The 21,071-nt window shown below is 42.8% G+C and overlaps 1 protein-coding gene across 2 annotated transcripts; it reads right to left on the reverse strand.

The window, feature by feature from the left end:
• Positions 1-12,522: 12,522 nt before the first annotated feature.
• Positions 12,523-16,408, reverse strand: zfand2a (zinc finger, AN1-type domain 2A). Of its 2 annotated transcripts, none has more exons than XM_070981128.1 (10): positions 16,207-16,408; positions 15,425-15,522; positions 15,233-15,327; positions 14,631-14,762; positions 14,389-14,540; positions 14,177-14,305; positions 13,995-14,070; positions 13,824-13,900; positions 12,998-13,082; positions 12,523-12,816 (listed from the first exon to the last, which is right to left on the reverse strand). In XM_070981128.1, the coding sequence occupies exons 2-10, from the start codon at positions 15,477-15,479 to the stop codon at positions 12,778-12,780; spliced, it is 840 nt and encodes a 279-aa protein (XP_070837229.1). In that variant the 5' UTR covers positions 15,480-15,522; positions 16,207-16,408; the 3' UTR covers positions 12,523-12,777. The 2 variants fall into 2 exon arrangements, with proteins under 2 accessions (XP_070837229.1, XP_070837230.1); XM_070981129.1 differs by having other exon boundaries at positions 12,956-13,082.
• Positions 16,409-21,071: the final 4,663 nt, after the last annotated feature.

The following is a 21,071-nucleotide window of genomic DNA, read 5'->3' on the forward strand; positions in this document are numbered from 1 at the left end:
GCACCGGTCGCCCCTCTAAAGGGTCCGCACCTGCACCCAAATACGCCTGTCTTCAAATAACCCAGTGACCTTTGCATTCATCTTAACAAGGCTTATTGTGCAGAGACCACTGTTTGAGAAGAGGGAGCACAATTAGCCAATCAATGCTGGAGGGACGTGGGGAAAAGCAATAAATTCTGTGTGGATGTTGTTAGAGCTTTAACGCGTGGGCAATGCCGGTTCAGCGTCAGCTCTTCTAAATTAAAGCAGGCGGGTGACGTCACGACAGCTGCCTGGGACTTCCAATATGATTGTGTCTTTAGAAGCCTGAGTGTCCCAAAAGTGAAAAAACTCATAGTCGCAGGAAGTCGCTTGTCATCCAACATCTAAAAATAAACCTTGCAACTCACATGATTATATATTTCCAAACATCTTTTGTTCCCATTCAGTAACCGTCCGACAAAATTTAGAATCAGATGAATGACTTCAGGAGTTTTCATATATTATTCAACAAACTCCATCCATCCATCCATCCATTGTCTATACCCGACCATCCCTTTCAGGGTTGCGGGGGGCGCTGGAGCCTATCCCAGCTGTCATTGGGCGGAAGGCGGGGTACACCCTGAACCGGTCGCCAGTCGATTGCAGGGCTATTCAACAAACTGTGTATTCAATTCCACATCCTCAGGCGAAACGTTGATGCATACGTGACCGTTGGCCCAGAGGTCTCAGTGGTTAACAGCTCCGCTGGGTTTGGATTCACTCGTAATTACTGAGCTGTCTTGGCCTGCGGGGTATCATGAAATGCATGCATAAAAAGTCTCTCCTGGCTTGATGTTGCTGTCGTCATTACTTGTTTTTATCAGTAATATCACAATCACAATGACCCCACATGTCTTGTACGAAAATCTGACTTTTAATATGTAGAACTATTTAACTAGACATGTGGTGAAAAAGGTAGTGAGTGTTTCATATGGACCGCAGGAAGAATAACTGCATGACACAATCGAATCCAGAGAAGAACGCCATGGAATGAATGAGCGGTGAGTGAAAAGGTTAAAAGAATCAGCAAAGGGTCAAGCTGACTTGCCATTTCAAGAACAAACAGGGGACAAAAGTGACTCACGCGTCAGAGAATAGGCAGCAGGCAGGACCAATGTCATCAGCTGTTAATTCGGTGCTGTGATTCACTGAGTCATGACCAGAACAATCTGCTCAATAAAAAGCCTCTTTATGACAAAGTTTGTAGGTGTGTGACACAAATGCATGAATCAGTTGGTACGATTGTGATTCTAAAGAGTTTATTTTTGAAATTTATTCCTCTGATTTAGCTTTATGTGTTTTAATATTAGTCCTGAGAATGTAATACTTAGTGTCTCCAGCCTCCCACCCATCCATCAAACTGCCAAGTGTACACACAACATCACCCGGTGGATCTCGTCACCTCTTATAAAGGATCCGTGTGCAGCGGGGAGAAGGTCTTAATAACCTGGTGCTGAGCTGCATTTGTTGAGGAAAAGACTGACTTTCACCTCATTGATTTACTCACAGCTTCGACTGTAAACTCAGATGAGTCATTTAAGTTCCCGGGCATCATCGCCAGCTTCTATACGCTCCAGTGTGGCTCAGAAACATTTTGCCAACAAGGTCCGTCGTGGGCTGCTCCTCCTGCGGTGGTTGATTTGCCTCTGGACCCTGAGCCTGATCAGACACAACCTCACAACCTTCAGCCTGACATGTTTCTGCCCCCTCCTGCTCCAAACACGAGCTCTGGCATGTTGTCTGAGCTGCCGTCAGCTATCATCCATCAGCAAACTGCAAGGCACCGGGGTCAGACATGACGGAGCGTCGTGTCCACACGGCCACCACCTGCGGAAAACAAAAACATGCTTTATCCTCCCTCACTTTGCATCAATGCGATTTACATTGCTGCCACTGTTTCTTTTACTTTTTCGCTCACAGGTTTTTCAATATCTTTGTCCAATTCTACAATGTTTTACATGGTAAATCTGAAACAAAGCCCATTAACTACTAACATTAATTTACTGAACCTTCTCATCAGAGTCAGTAAAGATTCATCTGACAGTGAAAGTCCAAAGTTGCCAGGCTGATTCCAGCTGAGATAAAAGGCATGTTTGTGCCGGCGCCTGACATCCGTATCTGAAATGCAGGATGAGAAATGTGTCCGATGCACACAGCTTGGCTCGGACAACAATGGATTGTGGCCTTGGCGTAAGGCAAATTAACATTCAGAAATACCTCTGGGTGTTGTTTCATGCGAATGTTTCCATGGAAACCGCAGATGGATCACTTTGAAAGGATGGTGAAAACATGGGATTGATTTCCATCCTGAACACAACGAGAAGCGTGACATTTTACAGAGTAGCCGAAATGCTGAATTATTAACAGGCAGCTTCAGGCAAACACAATCAAAAATAGTAGCCATTCTTTAAGTGATTATCAGCAACACGTGACTTAAATAAAACTGATCAATCCAGACTCCCCTAATGATCCCAGGCATATATCAACATCAGTAGTTTGCCCCCACTGAACATCCCTCAAACATTAAGAAATTGCATAAACAGCATTCTTCTGTGATTCTGTTATGTCTGATATGGACTCACTGCATCCAAAGGCGCTCTCCCAGCGTATGCAGAGCGTTCTGCAGTGCACCAGCGGCGTGCAGTGACACTGTTTCTGAGCTGATGAAAGCAGAACAAAGCGAAGCCACCGTGCACATGGCCTGCGTGAGTAAGAGCCTCAGCGTGGACAAGCAATCAAACACCTCCTGTAATAGAAGTGTGACAAAAATACTGATGGAATCATTAACTTCAAGCTCCAGCATCCCTAAAAGAAAGGCATGTTCTCAACTCTATTACTTTGAACAGACTGCTGTATTAATTAGTCTTGTGCTGAGGTGTAAACACGAGCTTTCAGTGTTGGCGTCATACAGTAGAAATCAATTACGCTGTGAGTGAACGGTTTATATGCTGCATGTGATCTCGCTTTATATGTCCCCTCTCAGTGCAGGAGATTAATCACAGCGATGGCCTCAGAGGAAATGAGAGACGTATCCGAGGTGAAGTGTTAATGTGGAGATCTACGGTCTCCTCCTCTTGTTTTCTTTCTTGTCTCCTGTCTGTCTCTCCGGTCTAGGCTGTGTTAAGCACAGCTGCGCTCAATCGAGCAATCAGACCCACCAGTATATAAGCATCCGGGCTCCAGCCATTCATTGAATTGTCAGTCTACCTGTGTGGTAATGACCATAAAACAGCCATAGCTAAGCACCTTTTGACTTTTTTGCCTTCCTGACTCCTTTGTGTCTGTCTGTGCTCAGGTGCGAACCCCACACCTGTCTTTGTCTGTGCCCTGCCTGTCTGCTCTCACCTGAAGAAACTGGACTTCTGAATTCACATGTTGCACATTCTCAAATTGTCAAATTAAAACTGCTAACTTTCCTTCATCTCCTGTCTCCTCTGTCTGAGCTCGGCATTTTGGGTCCTAAAACTACGCAAACCCTAACAGTTAATGTCACATGCTTGGCTCAGGATCACATAGAACCCATGGATCCTTCACTAAAAGCACCAATACAACAGGTTAAATTATACCACAGTATAAAAGAGGCCCTGCATTCAAATGTGAACGCACAGAAGCAAAATCGGCCGTACTTAAAGTATCAAAAGTACTTGTTCTGCAGAAAAATGGCCCTTGTGACTGATATTATACCATGAATGTTCATACTAATGAATCAGCATGCAAGTATGATTCTGTTGTTATGGCTTATTAAGGTTGAATTAGTTTTAAATACCTTATAGTTTAGTGGTTCCCAACCTATGGATCGAAACCCCTTCAAAGGGTCACATGATGAATCAGGGGGATCGTTCGTTGATTGAGAGATGAAAAATCTAACTTTGGACTTGTCCCCAGTTTTTGTTTTTTTAGTGAAACATTGAGTAAGCTTTCCTGTTTGGGCTCACATCTGAAACGTGACTATTTCTGAAAGATCATCATGTTTTTTTTAATCTTTAAATGTAAAATGAAAACAAACTGGTAAGCACCTGAAAATTGTACTAAGTATAGTAATTGAGTAGGCCGTTTATTTCATCTCCACCACTGGCTGAGTAACATGTAGCCACTTGAGTGACTTAACATTAATCAGTTTGTCTCTGAGCAGCCGGCACGGCCAAAACAACAATCATTATCACACACACGGCGGAGCGGGTGATTAATATGTTCAGCATACAGGGCTGTGTGTCACTCACCTCTGGCGTGAGTCTTCTCCTCTGGGAAAGCCATATTGAACACTTCCTCTGCAGCCATGCCAGCACAGATCTGAGCCGTTTACCACATTTATGTGTTTGTGAGCAACACTGCCCAGACTGAATCTGATGCTGGTATTCCATCTCTCCACATTGTGTCTGTCAATAAGTCCTGCTGCATGATTCATGCACCACTTTCATTGACTTTCATTGCAGATGAAGGAAGAAGAGGAGCATGAATCATGGAATTTTCTGCTCACCAAAGCTTTGAATAACTTTCTTTCACGCACCTCCATTCAGACCGTGTGGGAAGCCTTCAAGGCTGCATGGTCACTCAATTTACGAGAATTAGGTGACGTGACAAGGATCACATTTGTAATCTTACTAGCGACAGTAAAATGTTTGATTTATCCCTCGAAGAGTTTGAATTACTCTGCTAAGAGCTGGTGCTGAAACCTTCGTGAAAAGAGATGACTGTGGGAGAAACATGAGAATGGGATGAGAGAGGGCGAGATGCTTGCAAACCTGTGGAATAATGTGAAAGGCAGTATTCAGTGACTGACTGTGCAGACATCAGTGGCTCACAGCAGATCATTCATGCTATCCTTGAGGTATTTCCAAAAGTGAATGTGCTGGAATAAGTCCTTCAGATGGCCATTGTTTGCATTGCCATGAAATTTGGTGCACACTGTATGATCCTGGTGCCCAGCGGATGAAACTACTTTGGTGATCCTCTGACCTTTCGTCTAGCACCACCGTGAGGTTCACATTTGTGGTTTTGGGTGAAACATCCCAACAATGACTGGATGGATTGTTGTGACACTTGATACAGACATTAATGCTCCTTCTGGACTGAACTTCACCAGATCAAATTTTTGATTGGTCCAAAATAAATGACATTCCCATGCATTTCACCTGTATTCAGTGCTCCGTGCAAATTAGCAAATGTTAGCATGCTAGTACACTTAAGCTCAAAGGTGAACATGACAAACACTGTTCCCGCCAAACAGCTTGTTAGCATTTAGCTCAAAGCCTGGCTGTACTCTTTTAGTCTTGTTACGAAAGCAAAGCTTACAGATTACCTTTTTATTTGAAAGCTAAACTATACAGGAGGGTTTTCATCAAATTTTTAAATGAACATGGTGTTGGAGCAAATTTTTTCATCAGCAGGCAGTGGTAGTCTATTTCACATCTTAGGTGTAAGGTGTTTGAGCGGCTTTGCAGTGAGCTCTGCTTCTGTGAGTCAGAAGACTGAGATGAGAAAAGAAACCTGAAGCAAACACTCACTCAGCCTCATTAGCAGACTCATCGCAGCAGCAAAACAAGGTTTGATTGCACATGGAGAAGATTACAGTCCTGCACTGCAAAATGCCAGCGTGGGTCAGTCCAGGTCCCAGCTACCTTCTGTATATCATTATCCCCAGGTTGTCATAGAAACCAATGCAGATGATGTCTGCACATGTTGAGTATGATAAATTTGTCTTGGGGTGTGCATCCACTGGGGTTGTTTTTCAGGCTGAGCGGAGCCTCTGCATGGCTGCTTCAAAGAGTTTTTCCTCTGCAGACAACATTTCAACTTTTCAGCATTTTTCGCTCACAATTTAGAGGTATTAGATGAAATTACCCACACTGCGCTCGCTCCTCGGCAGCCACATTAAGCACCAACCTGATCTCGGGAATGACCATTAGAATCGTAGGTTTATTGTGTGCAAACTGTGTTACAGAGTATTTTGTCGCCTCACTGTAATAAAACACTAATTTCCAGCACTTCCCCTTTGGGCATTTTTCTTCACACAGTAACTCTGTTGTTGTTGTTGTTGTTTGCTTGAACGCACGACGATCCAGCTCCACATTCAAGCCCACCTTTGTGTGATCCGCTCTTAGTTTGATATATCAGCTCTAAAACCACAATTACATGGATTTAGCAGTGCCTTTCAAAAGGCCTTTATTAGAGAATAGACAGCGGTGGGTTATTTGTGCCTGCTGTCAATACAGGTATGAATGAGCTAGTTTTAACCCCATTCTATAATGGAACACACACACACACACACACACACACACACACACACACACACACACACACACACACACACACACACACACACAAATGAAGAATGCTGGGCTTCATGGAGGGTCCTTCAGCAAACCCCACTGGCTGACTGACGGAATTGATGGTCAGGAAAAGGAGGCATTCATTACCCTCGGAAACGCCACTTCAAACAAAACATCATCAAAACAACAGATGGAAGCGCTCGTGGTGCTGTGAACAAATGATTGCTTCTGCATGACGAGCAGGCGGGTAGAAACGAGTCCAAACTGAGGGAAGTTGAAGAGAATTGTACACAGCGTTCAGCAGTTTGTTTGGTTTGGATTTAATAAAGCAAACAACCTTCATCACCAGGGAAGCGGCATCATGACTGTTAAAATGCTGCTCGTATTAAAGATGATATTTCTTACTGAAACACTACTGCTAGCTTCTGAGAACATCACAAACCCACAGACGGCTCATTGAAGTCCGGCTCTGGACTCAGAAAGGAGAAGACAGTGTAAGCTGATTCCTGTATGTTCATACTTGGGATATGTTCCAGCCCAGCACACCACAGCTGTTGACAAATAATTTAAAGCCTGAATGATTAAATTGGAGATGCGAGAGGAAGGATTTTCTGCATTCTGTGTGCTGACTTTATTTTCTCACTGCTATTCAGTGGGTTTTATCTTCCATCTCATGTTATGCATTCTCTTTATTCTCTTTCATTCTTCTCATTTCATCCTTATTCCGTCTTATTTTTACCATCATTATCAAGCGGGTTTCATTCTCCAGCTCTTGTTACGTGTAGTTTCTTAGTTGTGAAGCACTTTGAGTTTCATTCTTGCATGGAAGGTGCTGTACAAATAAATTACTATAATTATTATTAAAACCAGGAAAAACCTGACTGAATGTGTGTGCATAATCATTAAAGTGTGTGCAGATGCAAGGAAGAGTCATGTAATGAGTATGATTCATCACCTCTATCAAATAAACCAACAGTATTTAATACAATTTGATGATGATTTCCCACAATCCCACCTGTAAAAACAATAGCAGGCATGCAACTATTGTGTGGGAAAGATTTAAGTCTTTGTTGTCAGGTTTCAAAACCTACTAAATATGATGACAGCGTTGTGAACATGTTGTGAACATGGCTGCAGACTCCTTGTCTTGTTTTCTGATGCCTCGCTGAGATTCAGCTCGATGGCTTCACAGTTGTTTATTGAACACAGTCTCGTTTTTGCTCTTTAACACCTGTGAGTTCAGATGATTGCTGTAGCTGGACAGAGGTCTTAATGCTCAGCTTGCACCCGCTGGGCATGAAAGACATGCTTCACCCCCCAGGTGCCACAGATCAGTGATGATGAATCCACTGTGGTGTTGAACAGATAATATGTCATGCTATCTTAAAGCTGTTTCTCTGCAATTATAGAAAATCTACTTTTATTCTTTCGATGGTTTTCTGAATTACACACGACTTGAAAATAATCTACCCTGTCATATAAATTTGATCATGCACAGAGGAGAGTCTCACCCCTGACTGACCTGAACTGGTTTCTTATTGATTGTGGTGCAGGGTCATAGCAGACGCTCCACAGTGTCCTTGGGCTCGCTGAAATATGAATCTGGTTTTGCTGAGATGAGAAGCAGAGGTAATTATAAGCAGGAGCAAAGAGCCACGGAAAAAAAAGAAAGACACCAGGATTAATGAGAGCTGACGAATGGAAGCACTCAGAAATATCCTGAGAGTTTCAATCTTCTCGTGATGTTCAGCCGTGGCTGGCTGACCCAAAGAGGTGGAGTGTGGGTGGAGCTGAGGCCGGCCAGATGAAGCCTGGTTGGTGAAACCTAGCACTAGCTGTCACTCAAAGCAGCCATATTCCCATAATTATGCAGAACTTTGAGCCTTAATAGAGTTTAAGTGAGTGAGTTACATAAAAATTGATCTTTGTACAGCTGTTGTCATGAAGGATGAAATTAGCTATTGAGACCAAAGCTGTTTTTTGTACCAGACAGGTAATCGTGTTTATTTCTGCTGTGAAGTTGTGCATTTGAATATGGGGGTCTATGGGGAGCTGCACGGTGACGCAGCAAGAAGGTTGCCGGTTCGATCCCCGGGTCAGGCGGGGCCTTTCTGTGTGAAGTTTGCATGTTCTTCCCGTGCATGCGTGGGTTCTCTCCGGGTACTCCGGCTTCCTCCCACAGACCAAAAACATGCTCATTAGGTTAATTGATGACTCTAAATTGTCCGTAGGTGTGAGTGTGAATGTTTATTTGTCCTTGCATGTGGCCCTGCAATCGGCTGGCGACCGGTTCAGGGTGTACCCCACCTCTCGCCCATTGTAGCTGGGATAGGCTCCAGCCCCCCGCAACCCCGAAGGGGATAGGCGATATAGATAATGGATGGATGGTCTATGGGGATTTGGAGCCAACTAAAGTGGCTGCAGTTTTTGGCACTTCTTGCATTGGCCTTGTTTTCCAGCCCTGGAGGTTGTTGCTTGGGTGGGACACGCACTGTAGCTTTAGCCACAGCACGGCGTCATGAATGTAACCATCAAGTGCACATTAGCAACCAAGCTAAGGCTAATACAATCTGCCTCCAACAGCTGGCTGTTTGGGTAGAAGCCTGATCTTGTGTTGTCTGAGTTAGAGGCAGAATTCCATATTTATTTCCATGGACATTAACTCTCATCAACTTTGGGAACAAATACTTTTTCTATTCAATTCAACATGAATACAAACTGGAATTATTCAGTCTGTACTTTGCATAAATGGACCTTCATTGGACTGAAGTATTTTGCAGCCCGCTGTTGTGTGTTTTATCCAAGAGCTTACAATCAGCCTCTCTGTGTTCCAAACTCTGACCTGTTCTTTGCTTGTACGACCACTCATCTGTTCGACGGCTGAACATATCATGGTGAGAAAATTACACTCAGCCGGAGTTTTTTCCTGTCCAGTCTGGCCCACTTTCATACCCCATTGAGTGTCAAGCATGCTTAATATTTGAAATAAAATCAGACCCACTGAGCTCTAGAGCTCTTACTGAACCTCTGGTTTCTAGGCTGTAATTGGTGTGTTTTTCCACTGTGCTCTCATCTGGTTTTCATCTATAATAATATCCAAAGACATAAATAAGACTGTCGTTCTTAGAATAAGAGCAGTGGATATTTAAGGTTCACCATATGTGGCATGGTGAGCACCAGCATGCTGGTAGAGCTCAATGCTCAGTAAAATCATTGCTTTCTGCTTGCTGCTGGTGTGTTTGTTGTCTGCAGCTATTGGGAAAATAATGAAAAACCAAGTGAGCTTGCAGCTAAGTGTGCTGGTGCCAATAGTGTCAGCTGTGTGAGGTTCTCTGACCAATTTATGTCAAACCAGTAGGCCAGGAGCAGGTGCTGCTGGTGGACCAGTTGGACGCCTCAAGTGAAGATGATGCACGCTTGAGCTGATGAGTTACTCCATATTCACTCACTGTCTCTCTCTCTCTCTCTCTCTCTCTCTCACACACACACACAGACACAGACACAGACACAGACACAGACACACACACACACACACACACACACACACACACACACACACACACACACACACACACACACACACCTGAACCCAAGTCTTCACCCTAAAATTATTATGTATACGGGAACTAGATTTATGTTTTGTCCCCATAAGCAAAGCAAGTCCCCACAATGTGACTGTGTGAACAGATCTATGTCTCCACAGCTTAAGTAATACACATCTAGACACACACACAAGCTGTTGTGTTACCATAGCAATGTACAAATCTCCCAAAGCTGCTAATGAAAGTGTCCGTATTAGCTGCGGATGTGGAAACTGCTCGTGCACCCTGATCTAAACAAATCTTTTCAGCAGAAGCTTTCTGCCGCCTGTCCAACTTCTCTAACTTTTCCATTTGCGCCGACGCAACAGGAGAACATTTCAGTCCACTTTCCTGTTTTCCTGCTGTGCTGTGAAATGACACTTGTGATACCAGGAAATTGGAGCCGTGTTAGAGCTCTGTGTTTTCCTCCTCAGCCTCCAGGTGGTGAGCCTCCAGCTGGGAAACACGTCAGCTCCTTTAACACGGACACCTGTTGCACGCGTGCGATCAACCCTTTTGCAGTTTTTACAGAAATATGCGGAAACGTACATATAACAACCTTTTGGACCTTCATTCTTACCTTTCTCCACTAACACAGCGTGTACAATGCCAATAAAATCCATTTGACTTCAACAAATAAGCAAAATTCAAACCCTGACTTTTGCAGGACTACTCACAAAGGCCTGCCAGTGACAGACAGACAATTTCTCCTCAACTGGCAAAGCAGCAGATGATCAGAAAGCCTTTAAATATGCTGCAAGAAATTCAGATGACTCAAAGGCAGCTGCGTCCCCGTCGCTGAGGCGTTGGGGATCAGGTGCATCAAGGTTCTGCCTCAACAGGCCCCGCCACGACCTGGACGAAGATCGTCACAGACAAGAGGCAACAGAGGGGAAGAGTTTCTGTCTTTAACATGTCAGAGGCTGAATTCAACAACCACAGAAATGACCTTTTCAGCAATCACATGGAGAAATTCTGTTTTAAAATGTGGTTTTCTTCTAAACTTCTGTCTCCCCTGCTAGAAAAACCAGCAAAGACCAGCAAAGCTAGCCACCAGCAAAACCAGCAAATGTTGTGTTTTGATGCTGGTGACCAGCATCCCGTGCTGGTTATGCTGGTCACCAGCAGCATCACTAGCAACAACATGCTGGTCCACCAGCGTTATTAGCAACACAATGCTGGTGTACCAACATAGCTATGTTGACTCACCAGCTAAACCAGCACAGACCAGCATAGACCAGCATGGAAATGATGCTGGTCTATGCTGGTTTTTCTAGCAGGGTCTAGTAAGCTTTCTCTCCTCAGCCCGCATCATGAGCAGGGAGCGTGAGGGATCGGCCTGCTGTCCTGCCAGTGACTGCTTAAAAACATTAAGTACTGGGACCAGAGTAACAGTTCTGCGTCACACTTGGCACGATTTTGAATTACTTTGATAATGTCACAGCCAGTTATGAGCAGAATCCATCTTTCTCTGCCTTTCTAACATTATAATGCTAAAAGTGGCAGATGACTCCGCTTTGATAACTGCGAGGCACAAAATGACTGAATCTCACCAGGGGAAATTTTGCACAAACACCCATTTTCTACGTTTAACTTGAAGTAATTGGTGCTCTTCTTCCAAATCACTGCAGACATTTAGCGTGTTTAGCTGTAACTCAGCAGTGTGTGAGTCATCTCCACACATCTCCCTACTAGTGATAAGGGTGACTCACACACAACCCCAACACCAGGAAAGTTGGGATGCTGTCTAGAACATAAATAAAAAAAGGATGCAATCATTTACAAATGAACTGTTTACCAACAATGGCTTTACAAAGTGCTCCTGAGCCCATGCAGTAGTCTCCTTTATCCAATCATGTGTTCACAAAGTGATGAACCTCGCTCCATCCTGCTCCAGCTGCCTTTGGAAGCACTTAGAAATTCAGAATAAGAATATATTTACACAAATCGACGAAGCTGATGAGGTCAAACGTTGAATATATCGTCTTTGTGCTGTTTGTCAAAAGGATTATGAAATGATCTCAGCCTGTTTTATGTTTCACACAGCGCCCAAACACTTCTGGAGTCGGCTTTTAGCAGTTTGAAGAAAATTACTTTCCACATGAATATGCAAATGTGTGTAGCTACAGCTACTTCTAATGTATAATTCTGTTAAATAGGAAGGCTTGAATACTTTTAATAAAGAACTAAATGTCAGGTTGATGTATCAGCTATGACTTCTTCTGATGGTGTTTTTATTATAGTATGATAGTTTAACAGAGGCGGCTGCATCACCGGCCTCTGATGATGGTGATTAGGTATTAGACGCATGCTACCTGCAGCAGGTTGAAGAGGTCTTGTCCAGCAGATGTACTCCTTTCAGCTGTGGCCATTAAATCTGATGATTTAAATGTGTTTGACCAGTTCATGTCACGCCTCTACTTCCCAATGCAGCATTTTAACACGCCAAACATCTCAGCGGAGCAAAACTGCAGAGATATTTTCTGACCGACAGCCGTGAAGTAAACGTCTCAGCCTGCTGTGACAGATTAAACATCATCTGTGAAGGCTTACTGCCCTCTGCTGTACAAACCCTGAACGACTCGTACCGCAACAGCTCTCACCGAATCTGACCAAATCTAAGTTCATCTGAATCAAGTGAGCAAAATTCAGCATCTTTGAAATAATTTATTCAATATTCATATATGGTAATATAACAGTTTCATCATGATCAGCATATAAAATATGTACAGAGCAAACCATTACTAAAAATGACAGATCCTGCTGGGAAAGTATGTGCTTATATTGTAGAAGGCGGTAATAGTATTTCTTCATTTAACAATCATTGATCCTGGGTATTGATATCCCAGATGTGCAGTTGCTAGTAGATAATTAGCACAGCTTGAAGTGTGAATGGAGGCCGGGGATTAAGAAAGGCAGCAGTTGGACTGTTTGGACTCTCTCCCCTAAACAAAGAGAAAACACAGTTAGAATCAAACTCACACTTTTCCTGTAATAACTCAAAATGCATCAAAGATATCAGTGTTTCATCTTCTGCCAGTGAAGACAGGTCAAAGAGGATGGGTTGCCATGGCATAGGTGTACCTTCCTGTTAGCATGCTACTGACGGCTAAGCTTTCCGGGTACCTGCTGTCTCTGCTGCTGGCGTCTGTATTCTTCTTCGCTGGCAGCAAGAGCCTGAGCGAGAGCCAGATCCTCCTGCTCCTGAGGGCTGAGACACAAACGACAACACGTCATACTCTCCTGGATTTCTTCATAGGTGTGTTTATGTGTGGACAGGGACGGTGATAAATCAGCGTAAATATCAAACTGCTTCTCACAGCCTGAGATTTATGACCGAGAGCTCCACAGCAGCTCAGGAGTGCGGCTTTGTGGTCAGACTGTGTTTATCAATCACAACGTGCTCACCAAAACCTGCATGCATCAACCTGATAGTAGGCTCCCACACACAGGGGGAGAAGCACGTCACAGCGACGCTAAGCATGTAGGCAACTGGTGACAATATCCAGGAAACTAGTGACAAAAGGAGTCTAATATAGACAACATGAACTGCATGTTTCCTTTAAGGCATGCTTTCTTGTGAGTTACTAATGAAAATTTATGTAAAAATTGAGCTTTTAAAACACAAAACTTTTACCTTTGTAGCATGTTGTAACCTCTTTAAGAAATGTGCTGCATAAGCAAAGATTATTATTTTGGATTTGACTGACGAGTTTGCTTGAGGAGTGTCACTTTAGACTTGTTTTGATCTCTGTAACCTTCTAAGTGTCAGAGTTTGTTTATGCGCTCATGTCCAGTCAACATTAGTTCAACTGTTTCAAGTTAAAAATAAGTAAGTTCCAAAATAATTTCACGTCTCAGCCACAGCACAATGACACAAGTGTACTAGGAGTGACGTTGAGCTGATAATAGGATATTTCTGGGATTATGGGTTTTGATGACATTTACTCACCTCGGGGTCGGCTGAACCGTCCGCCTTGAATCAGCCAACGACATCTCCAGAGCCCTTTGTAGAGCCTGCTCCTCTGTCTGCAATCACAGCACCAGAGCAGCACACTCATGTTCACTTTTCCTAGCACTGGGGAATTTCTATCAGGCGATGTCATGGAAATAATGTGCTTACCATGCCGGCCTGAAAGGACGCTGATGGTGGTATTACATTCTGAGCTGAAACGGAAGTGGGGATCCGCTGGGTGGAGCTGAAAAGAAGGAGACGGAGGTGTGAGTTAATTTCAGGTGCCAGTGTGTGAGAACGCTGGTTTTACGAAGAACATTTAAAAATCAATACTGAGGAGGAGCGCTTACCCGCTGTTGTGGCCTCTGCTGTTTGCACTCACACCATTAGAAACAGGTCTAGGGTTTCCTGAGGAAGATGAACTAGAGCTGGAAGCAGAGGTGGAGGAAGCACTCTGGGCCCTCATCGCAGCAGCATGACTGAGACAAAACATAAAGTCATTTTTGCTGTGATGTTTCATATCAAAAAACAGCATCTGATGGCGGAGAGGGACAGTACCCACCCTGACTTGGACATCGGTTTCCCGTCAGTCTTACAGTCGTGGTCTAGTGGGTGCCGGTGTTTAAGACAGTAATTTAAATGACACTGATCACAGGTCAGTCGCATCATTTCCTTCTGCTTACAGCCTCCTTTGGAACATTTATTTGTGAAAATCTGAAAGAAAGCAAAAAAAAAAAAAAAGTTTGTTATTGTTGTTTAGGGTCAAATTGACTGTCGGCTGGAACACCTCTGTTTCATACTAACCTTTCTCTTTCTCTGCGCAGGATCCGATTTGCAGTCCCGATCAATGTGTTCACCGACTTTAATGTCGGGCATCTCTCCTCTCTTGATGGGAATGGGGATGTTGCACAGAGGACATACTGGGACCTGGACATCCTACAGGAGAAATGAAATCAAAGACATAACATAACAAACCAGCTCATGAGATTTTTTTTCTCCATTTCACTATTTTATTCTAATAATTTTATTGCAATATTGATATTATTACAATAATTAATATTAACATCACCACTGCTGTCATCTCTGGCCTTAACAGAATGAAAAAACTGCATATAAAAAAAATAAACACGATATGGAAAGGACAGTGGTTTTTTGACACTATCCAGAATAAATGTACCGAGGGACTGACAATATGTGCAATAGATTATCAAGATGATGAAAATCTGGTGGGATATATTTATTTATATAATTTATGTACATATACTAACGTGCTGTGATTCAGTCAGTAATGACACATGGCTTTCCTCAAGTTTACAGCAATTAAATTTGATCCAAAAACAAAGTTAGTAAAGTACAGTTTACAGTTAGTTACATGCATGCTGAACACAATACAACTGCCTAATTACCTTTTTGTAGGAAGACATGCATTTGTGATTTGCATAAGTTATGTGGTCTTTGCAGAAGATCTCTTGGCAGGCATCACATCTCATGGGAAGAAAATCTGTAATGTGATGCAAGGTTTCATGTTTCAGGTTCATGGCAGACTTTTCGCAGAACAAACAAGCAGGATATTGTCATCGTTCCCAAACAGTACTCGCCTAAACGTTTGCAGGTCTTCTCAGAACAGTGCTCTCCCAAATCTGGAAACTCCATCGTAGAAATACCTCTACAGGTAACAGCGTGATACCTCAACAAACTAAAGGAGGAAGAAGAGCAGATGTTTACAGTCTTATGAAGCTCTGACTGTGTAAACACTGAAATGGGTTGAGCATGCTAGCTAACGCTGATAGCGGGATAATAAGCCAAGTCATCGTGACTTTCAGGAAGAGTTCTAGCATCATGTCAAAAGCTCACGATTACACAATGTTACAGGGGTTGTCTTGGTCCAGCAACCAGTGGAAAACCAAATGTTGTGAGACCTTTTGAAGACCCTGCTACAGCTTGCTAGCTAGGCCAGGCTACCTTATACGATTAGGATGATTACATAACTCCACCTCACGTAGGTTACGATCGTATAGCAGAGATACAAGAAGCTTAAAAAACAAACAGAAATATGTGTAACGCTCCGGTGACCAAATCTGGAAAATAACATGTTTTTCACGTAGCTAATGCTTCTTCACTAACTGCATAAGTGATGGAAGCTAGCTTATGTGTCGATAAGCAGTAAGCCAACATGAAAATATCTTGCCAAGAAAACATTATTTATGTTAAGTGGGTGAAGACAAACAGACTCTCTCCCTCTCCATGAATAAATACCGTTATCATCCGATTGGTTTTGTTGCCCACCGTTAATCAAACTGTTCAATTAGCTGACTAAGCTAGGTTAGCTAGCTAGTTGAATATGACAGCCAGTCTGAGCCTTTGTTAATTCTTTACTCACCAAATCCCGGTTCCTTGCCTGTCTGTTGTGTGGTAGCAGGAGGCGACAGCGTTATCTTGAATTATCGAGGTCTATTCTGATATTCCTGTGCCTTTTCCACTACAGTTTGATGCGAGCACCGCTGCCTGTTAGCCGCTGGGCTGTCTGTTTTCATCAAGTTTTGATGTGTCACGCGCGCTCCTCCCACGGCAGAGCGTCACCTGACGTCAGGAAAAACGTACGTCACCGCAGTCGTGATTTTATAGACGGTCGTGGGCGTGACAGGTAGAGTATGGAAAGAGCGAGACTTTCTGGAAGGATCCAGACTTTTCTACTTTTACAGATGTTTGTCGTCTGATGGACAGTCTGTGTCAGCTTTGCCCCCTTGTCTCCATCTCCGTGCCCTCTCATTATATTTTTGAAATTACTCTTACAGACTGAAAAAAACGTCAACCGTTTCTTTTACTTTTATTTTGAAAGTCCATACTGGAATTCTTAATAATTGGAGTTTTGGGCAAACCTGCATGTATTCAGAATAATGAGTGTTTGCCGCCATCAAGTGATCGACATGGAGAACTGCAACACATTAGATTAACGTGAATACTGTGAATACTTTCAAAATAAAGTTACCAAATTTAGGCACAAACGCAACAACAGCTGAATTGAATATGACTGTTAATTGTCTGTAATGGCCACAGTTAGTGCACATTCACACATTTATTTTTTTGATGAGAAAATTTGAGAAAATCAATCAATAGCCTCTGTTTCAACGAAATACGCTTTGTTATCAAATAATACAAAAGCCTGTCTCATGTAATGTATTCCACTAAACCATAAATATTACCTCTATTAATATTTTGTCACCTTCATAAGGAGTACATGCTGTGTTGGGCTGGAAATCATACATACTGCTGTCGCCTCGGTTGTTTTATTTTGAAAGGGTTTACCGGAGATTATTGTACAATGATGCCTCTATCTTGACGCTATGTTTGCCGTTGCAGTTTCCTCTAGTGGTCACAAGGAGGAACTGCAACACTCCATTAAGTTTGTGGTTAACCCAGTATTAATACTAGTATATCCATCCATCCATTATCTATACCGCCTATCCCTTTCGGGGTTGCGGGGGGCTGGAGCCTATCCCAGCTACAATGGGCGAGAGGCGGGGTACACCCTGAACCGGTCGCCAGCCGATTGCAGGGCCACATGAAAGGACAAACAAACATTCACACTCACACTCACACCTACGGACAATTTAGAGTCATCAATTAACCTAATGAGCATGTTTTTGGTCTGTGGGAGGAAGCCGGAGTGCCCGGAGAGAACCCACGCATGCACGGGAAGAACATGCAAACTTCACACAGAAAGGCCCCGCCTGACCCGGGGATCGAACCGGCAACCTTCTTGCTGCGAGGCACGCGCACTACCTGCTGCGCCACCGTGCAGCCCTAATACTAGTATAAAGTTATAAATTTCAGTAGTTTGGACAGCTCATTAATAATGTGATTATAACGAACACCAACAGTGGCACTAGTTTTGATATAAAGTATATTAATGACCGTTAATATATATGTTTTTGATGTGCAGGCCAGTCTTGGCCTGCTTACAGGATCAGACAAGGATGACAGCCTGCCTGCCTGGACGGGCAGCAGATTCACAGTTTGGGAAATGGGTTAAAATCGTTTTTGTCACACAATGGACGGAATATTTTTTCACCCACATTGTTAGAAATGTCTTCGAGGATTGTGGACATACCCAAAGAACAACGGTAAGTGTCTCTAAACGACGCTCTGGCCTTTTCCAACACACTACTGTTTATGTTTATGCTAATACACGAGATGCTAATACCGGGGCTAACGAGGGTGTTGCTAAACAATGAGCAAACTCTAACATCAACAACATTAATTGTTCAGGCTGAATATTTACGACTACTTTGTCTATATACTTTTATATTTAAATGCTTCTATTGTCTGTAATCACACTGTAACGTTTGCTAAATGAGCGTCCACAAACTTTTTCACATTATAGTTGTATAGCTGTATTTGCCCGCTAGTGGTCACATTTGGAACAGCAACAAATTCGACTGATTTAAACACTTCCGGTATTTACTTACATAAAATAAAACATCTAAACAAACGTAAATTATTATGTTTGTTGTTTAGTAGTCGCACTGAAGCCAACAAATGACCCCGTTAGTTAGTTACTTAGAGCTGTAATTATTTCCGTACACTCTTCTGTAGCTCCTGATTCAGAGTTTAATTACTTTAGGACTTTACAGTCAAAATGCTCATTTTGCACATAAATGCTACAACTTTTAGTAAGAAAACAAGTGGTTTTCTCATCTTTTTAATCTCAGTGTGGTTTGTGAATTGTGGTAACCTGTGCATATCAGTGTTTGGAACATTTAAATAAATTCATTATTACCAGATGGCTGTTTCTCAGCCGTGATCTGCGAGCTGAGGAAGTTGAGGAAGCTTATTCCCCAGAAATGATTTACAGACATGAAATTTTATACTGTACTTTGGAGTGTTTCACACAGACATTGTATTGTAGTATTACTGGACTTCTGGGATCAGAGTATGTTCACCATTAATGGGCACCTGGACCCCTCTGTGGTGTCAATAATTAGTTCTCACATAGGATAAGATAAGGGGTGGGAGACCTGGTGTGTGTGTGAAGACATGTATTTACCTGAGAGGCAGAGTTTCCCATCGAGCGGACAGTAAGACAGTTGTTTAACTGCTGAGCTGGCAGCTTAATAGAAGGCCAGTTGGCAGCTGCGGGTACCTGTGCTCTCCTGCTGGTTTGTTCACAGTGTGTTTGAGGAGGGAAATTTGCTCACTGAACCCTGCAATTATTCTTTCTCTCATTATCATCAGCTGGACAGCGTGTGAGCATTGCATTGTGGGAGACGCTTTATGCGAACAGTTAACATTTTGTACCTGCTGTATTACTGGGGAGATGCAGCGAGGGAGTCAGGAAAGTCAAGTTCCTTTAGCAGCAGGGGAAACTGGACTTTGACTCCTGTGCGCTTTATTGCTGTTTTTCATCTGTTTGATATGAGCTTTCCTCTGTCCGCGACAGGAAAAGTAATAATAGATTGAAGAGAGGATTTGACTTGGAGTTGAGTCCATCCTGCCTGAGATTTCATTCCAGTGTCCTCCCTAATCCGCAGTGCCCTGATCCCAGTTTAGATAGCGGATGTCCGGAGGCGTCCACAGTAGATTATCAGCAGCCATTGGAGCTCTTTCGGTATTATTTTGAATAGATTTTAAGTTCATGAAGATCTTCTTGCTGTTTTAGGCTATATACTACTCTGTATATTTGTGTTCAGTATTCTATCAATATAACTTTAACAGTAATTATATTCATATTATGTGTAATGCTGAGGCCTGCAGAGACGCACCATCACTCCTCTGCGCGTAGATCAGCTTCATTCACAATGCTCAGGTCATTTGCTGTATTTGGCCAAAGTATTGTAATGTACAGTTTTTACAGTAGTGCAGTCATTTACTGACTTTTGTTATTTTCCCTCCTGAAAGTGAAGATTTTCTTTAAATGAATGCGTGTTACTCACTATTAGTCACAATCTTCATCAAGAACTTTGTGGCATTATTCCCAGAAAAAATGCAATCTCATGCAAACTGAACATTTCCTACCGCTGCAGCTTCACATTAAAAGCATTTAACTGGCGAAACACAAGCTGGCTTTTATTATGAAGTAGACACAGGAAATGCATTGTTTTTGTCGGTGAGCTTATTGTTAATCAAAAATGCATCTACAAAACAGAATAATAATCATTTTTCTCCATTTTCTAACAGCACATCACCTTGAAACATTGCAGGAAGCAGCTGAAGTGAGCGGTTAGATAACGAGCTGCAGGCGACAGGCTGCACACCTCCAACGTCTCAGCGAGGTAACAGCACCTTTCACTCACCTGCTGTCTGCAGACTCATCAGGGTCGCTCACAGAATGATGGAAAAAGGAAATTATTGTCTGACTTCTTTATTAAAATGATGAATGTCCTCAGAGTTACATGACCTGTGGTGTTAAAGTGTGCTTGCTGTTAGCCACAGGTGTCGCCAAATCTCTGAGATTGTGACTTTAAAGTTTATGTTAAATATGGCCACCAGTATCTGCATTTTACTTTCTTTCAGGATTAGCCAAGACGAGGGTTGATTTAGACTTAATAGGAGTCGTAATGAATTCAGTCTCATAAGCCTGGAAATATAAGGCTCTCGCTACAGCACCTCTGATAAACTGATCACTGAAGACTTGCCAGATAGAAAAATAGTCATGTGCTTTCTATCCGTTGAAATATTTAACCCCAAAAGAGTCTTTAAAAAAAGCCTAAAGTAATATTCAGCATTCCTGAAAATGTGTGAATAACTCAGTTTTATTAAAAAGTGAGACAGAGTCATATAATTCCTATATCACAATTTGACATCAATTATTTAAGCTCAAGTCCAATCATCCAATCTTTTGACAATTTACAGAGAACGGATCTTAAGTTATGTTCTTGAGTGTGAGTTTGGGCTGCTCCTCAGATGAGCGAACGCGGCGGAGGGAGACGTGGTTTCAGGCGGCACACGGCCGAAATCTCACGCACTGATGGCTCCAGATGTTGATGCATCTTGTCGGTTTAATGGCACCAGGCTGAGCGGTGCCTTTTCCGGTTTAGCCAGCTGATGGCAGCAGGATTCCTCTGCTCGCTGAGCTGAGGAGGAACTCTGAATGGAGATCTCCGTAAACAGCGTGTGTGTATCATCACTGAATGATGAAAATCTGGTATTACGTTTAATTATTTTTAGAACATGAAAGCATCCAATTACAAGCCTTTTGCAGGACAGCAGGAGTCTATGTTAACTGCTTTTAAAGGTTCCTAATAC

This window comes from Chaetodon trifascialis, chromosome 15 (assembly GCF_039877785.1).
Source record: "Chaetodon trifascialis isolate fChaTrf1 chromosome 15, fChaTrf1.hap1, whole genome shotgun sequence".
Lineage (NCBI taxonomy): Eukaryota > Metazoa > Chordata > Actinopteri > Chaetodontiformes > Chaetodontidae > Chaetodon > Chaetodon trifascialis.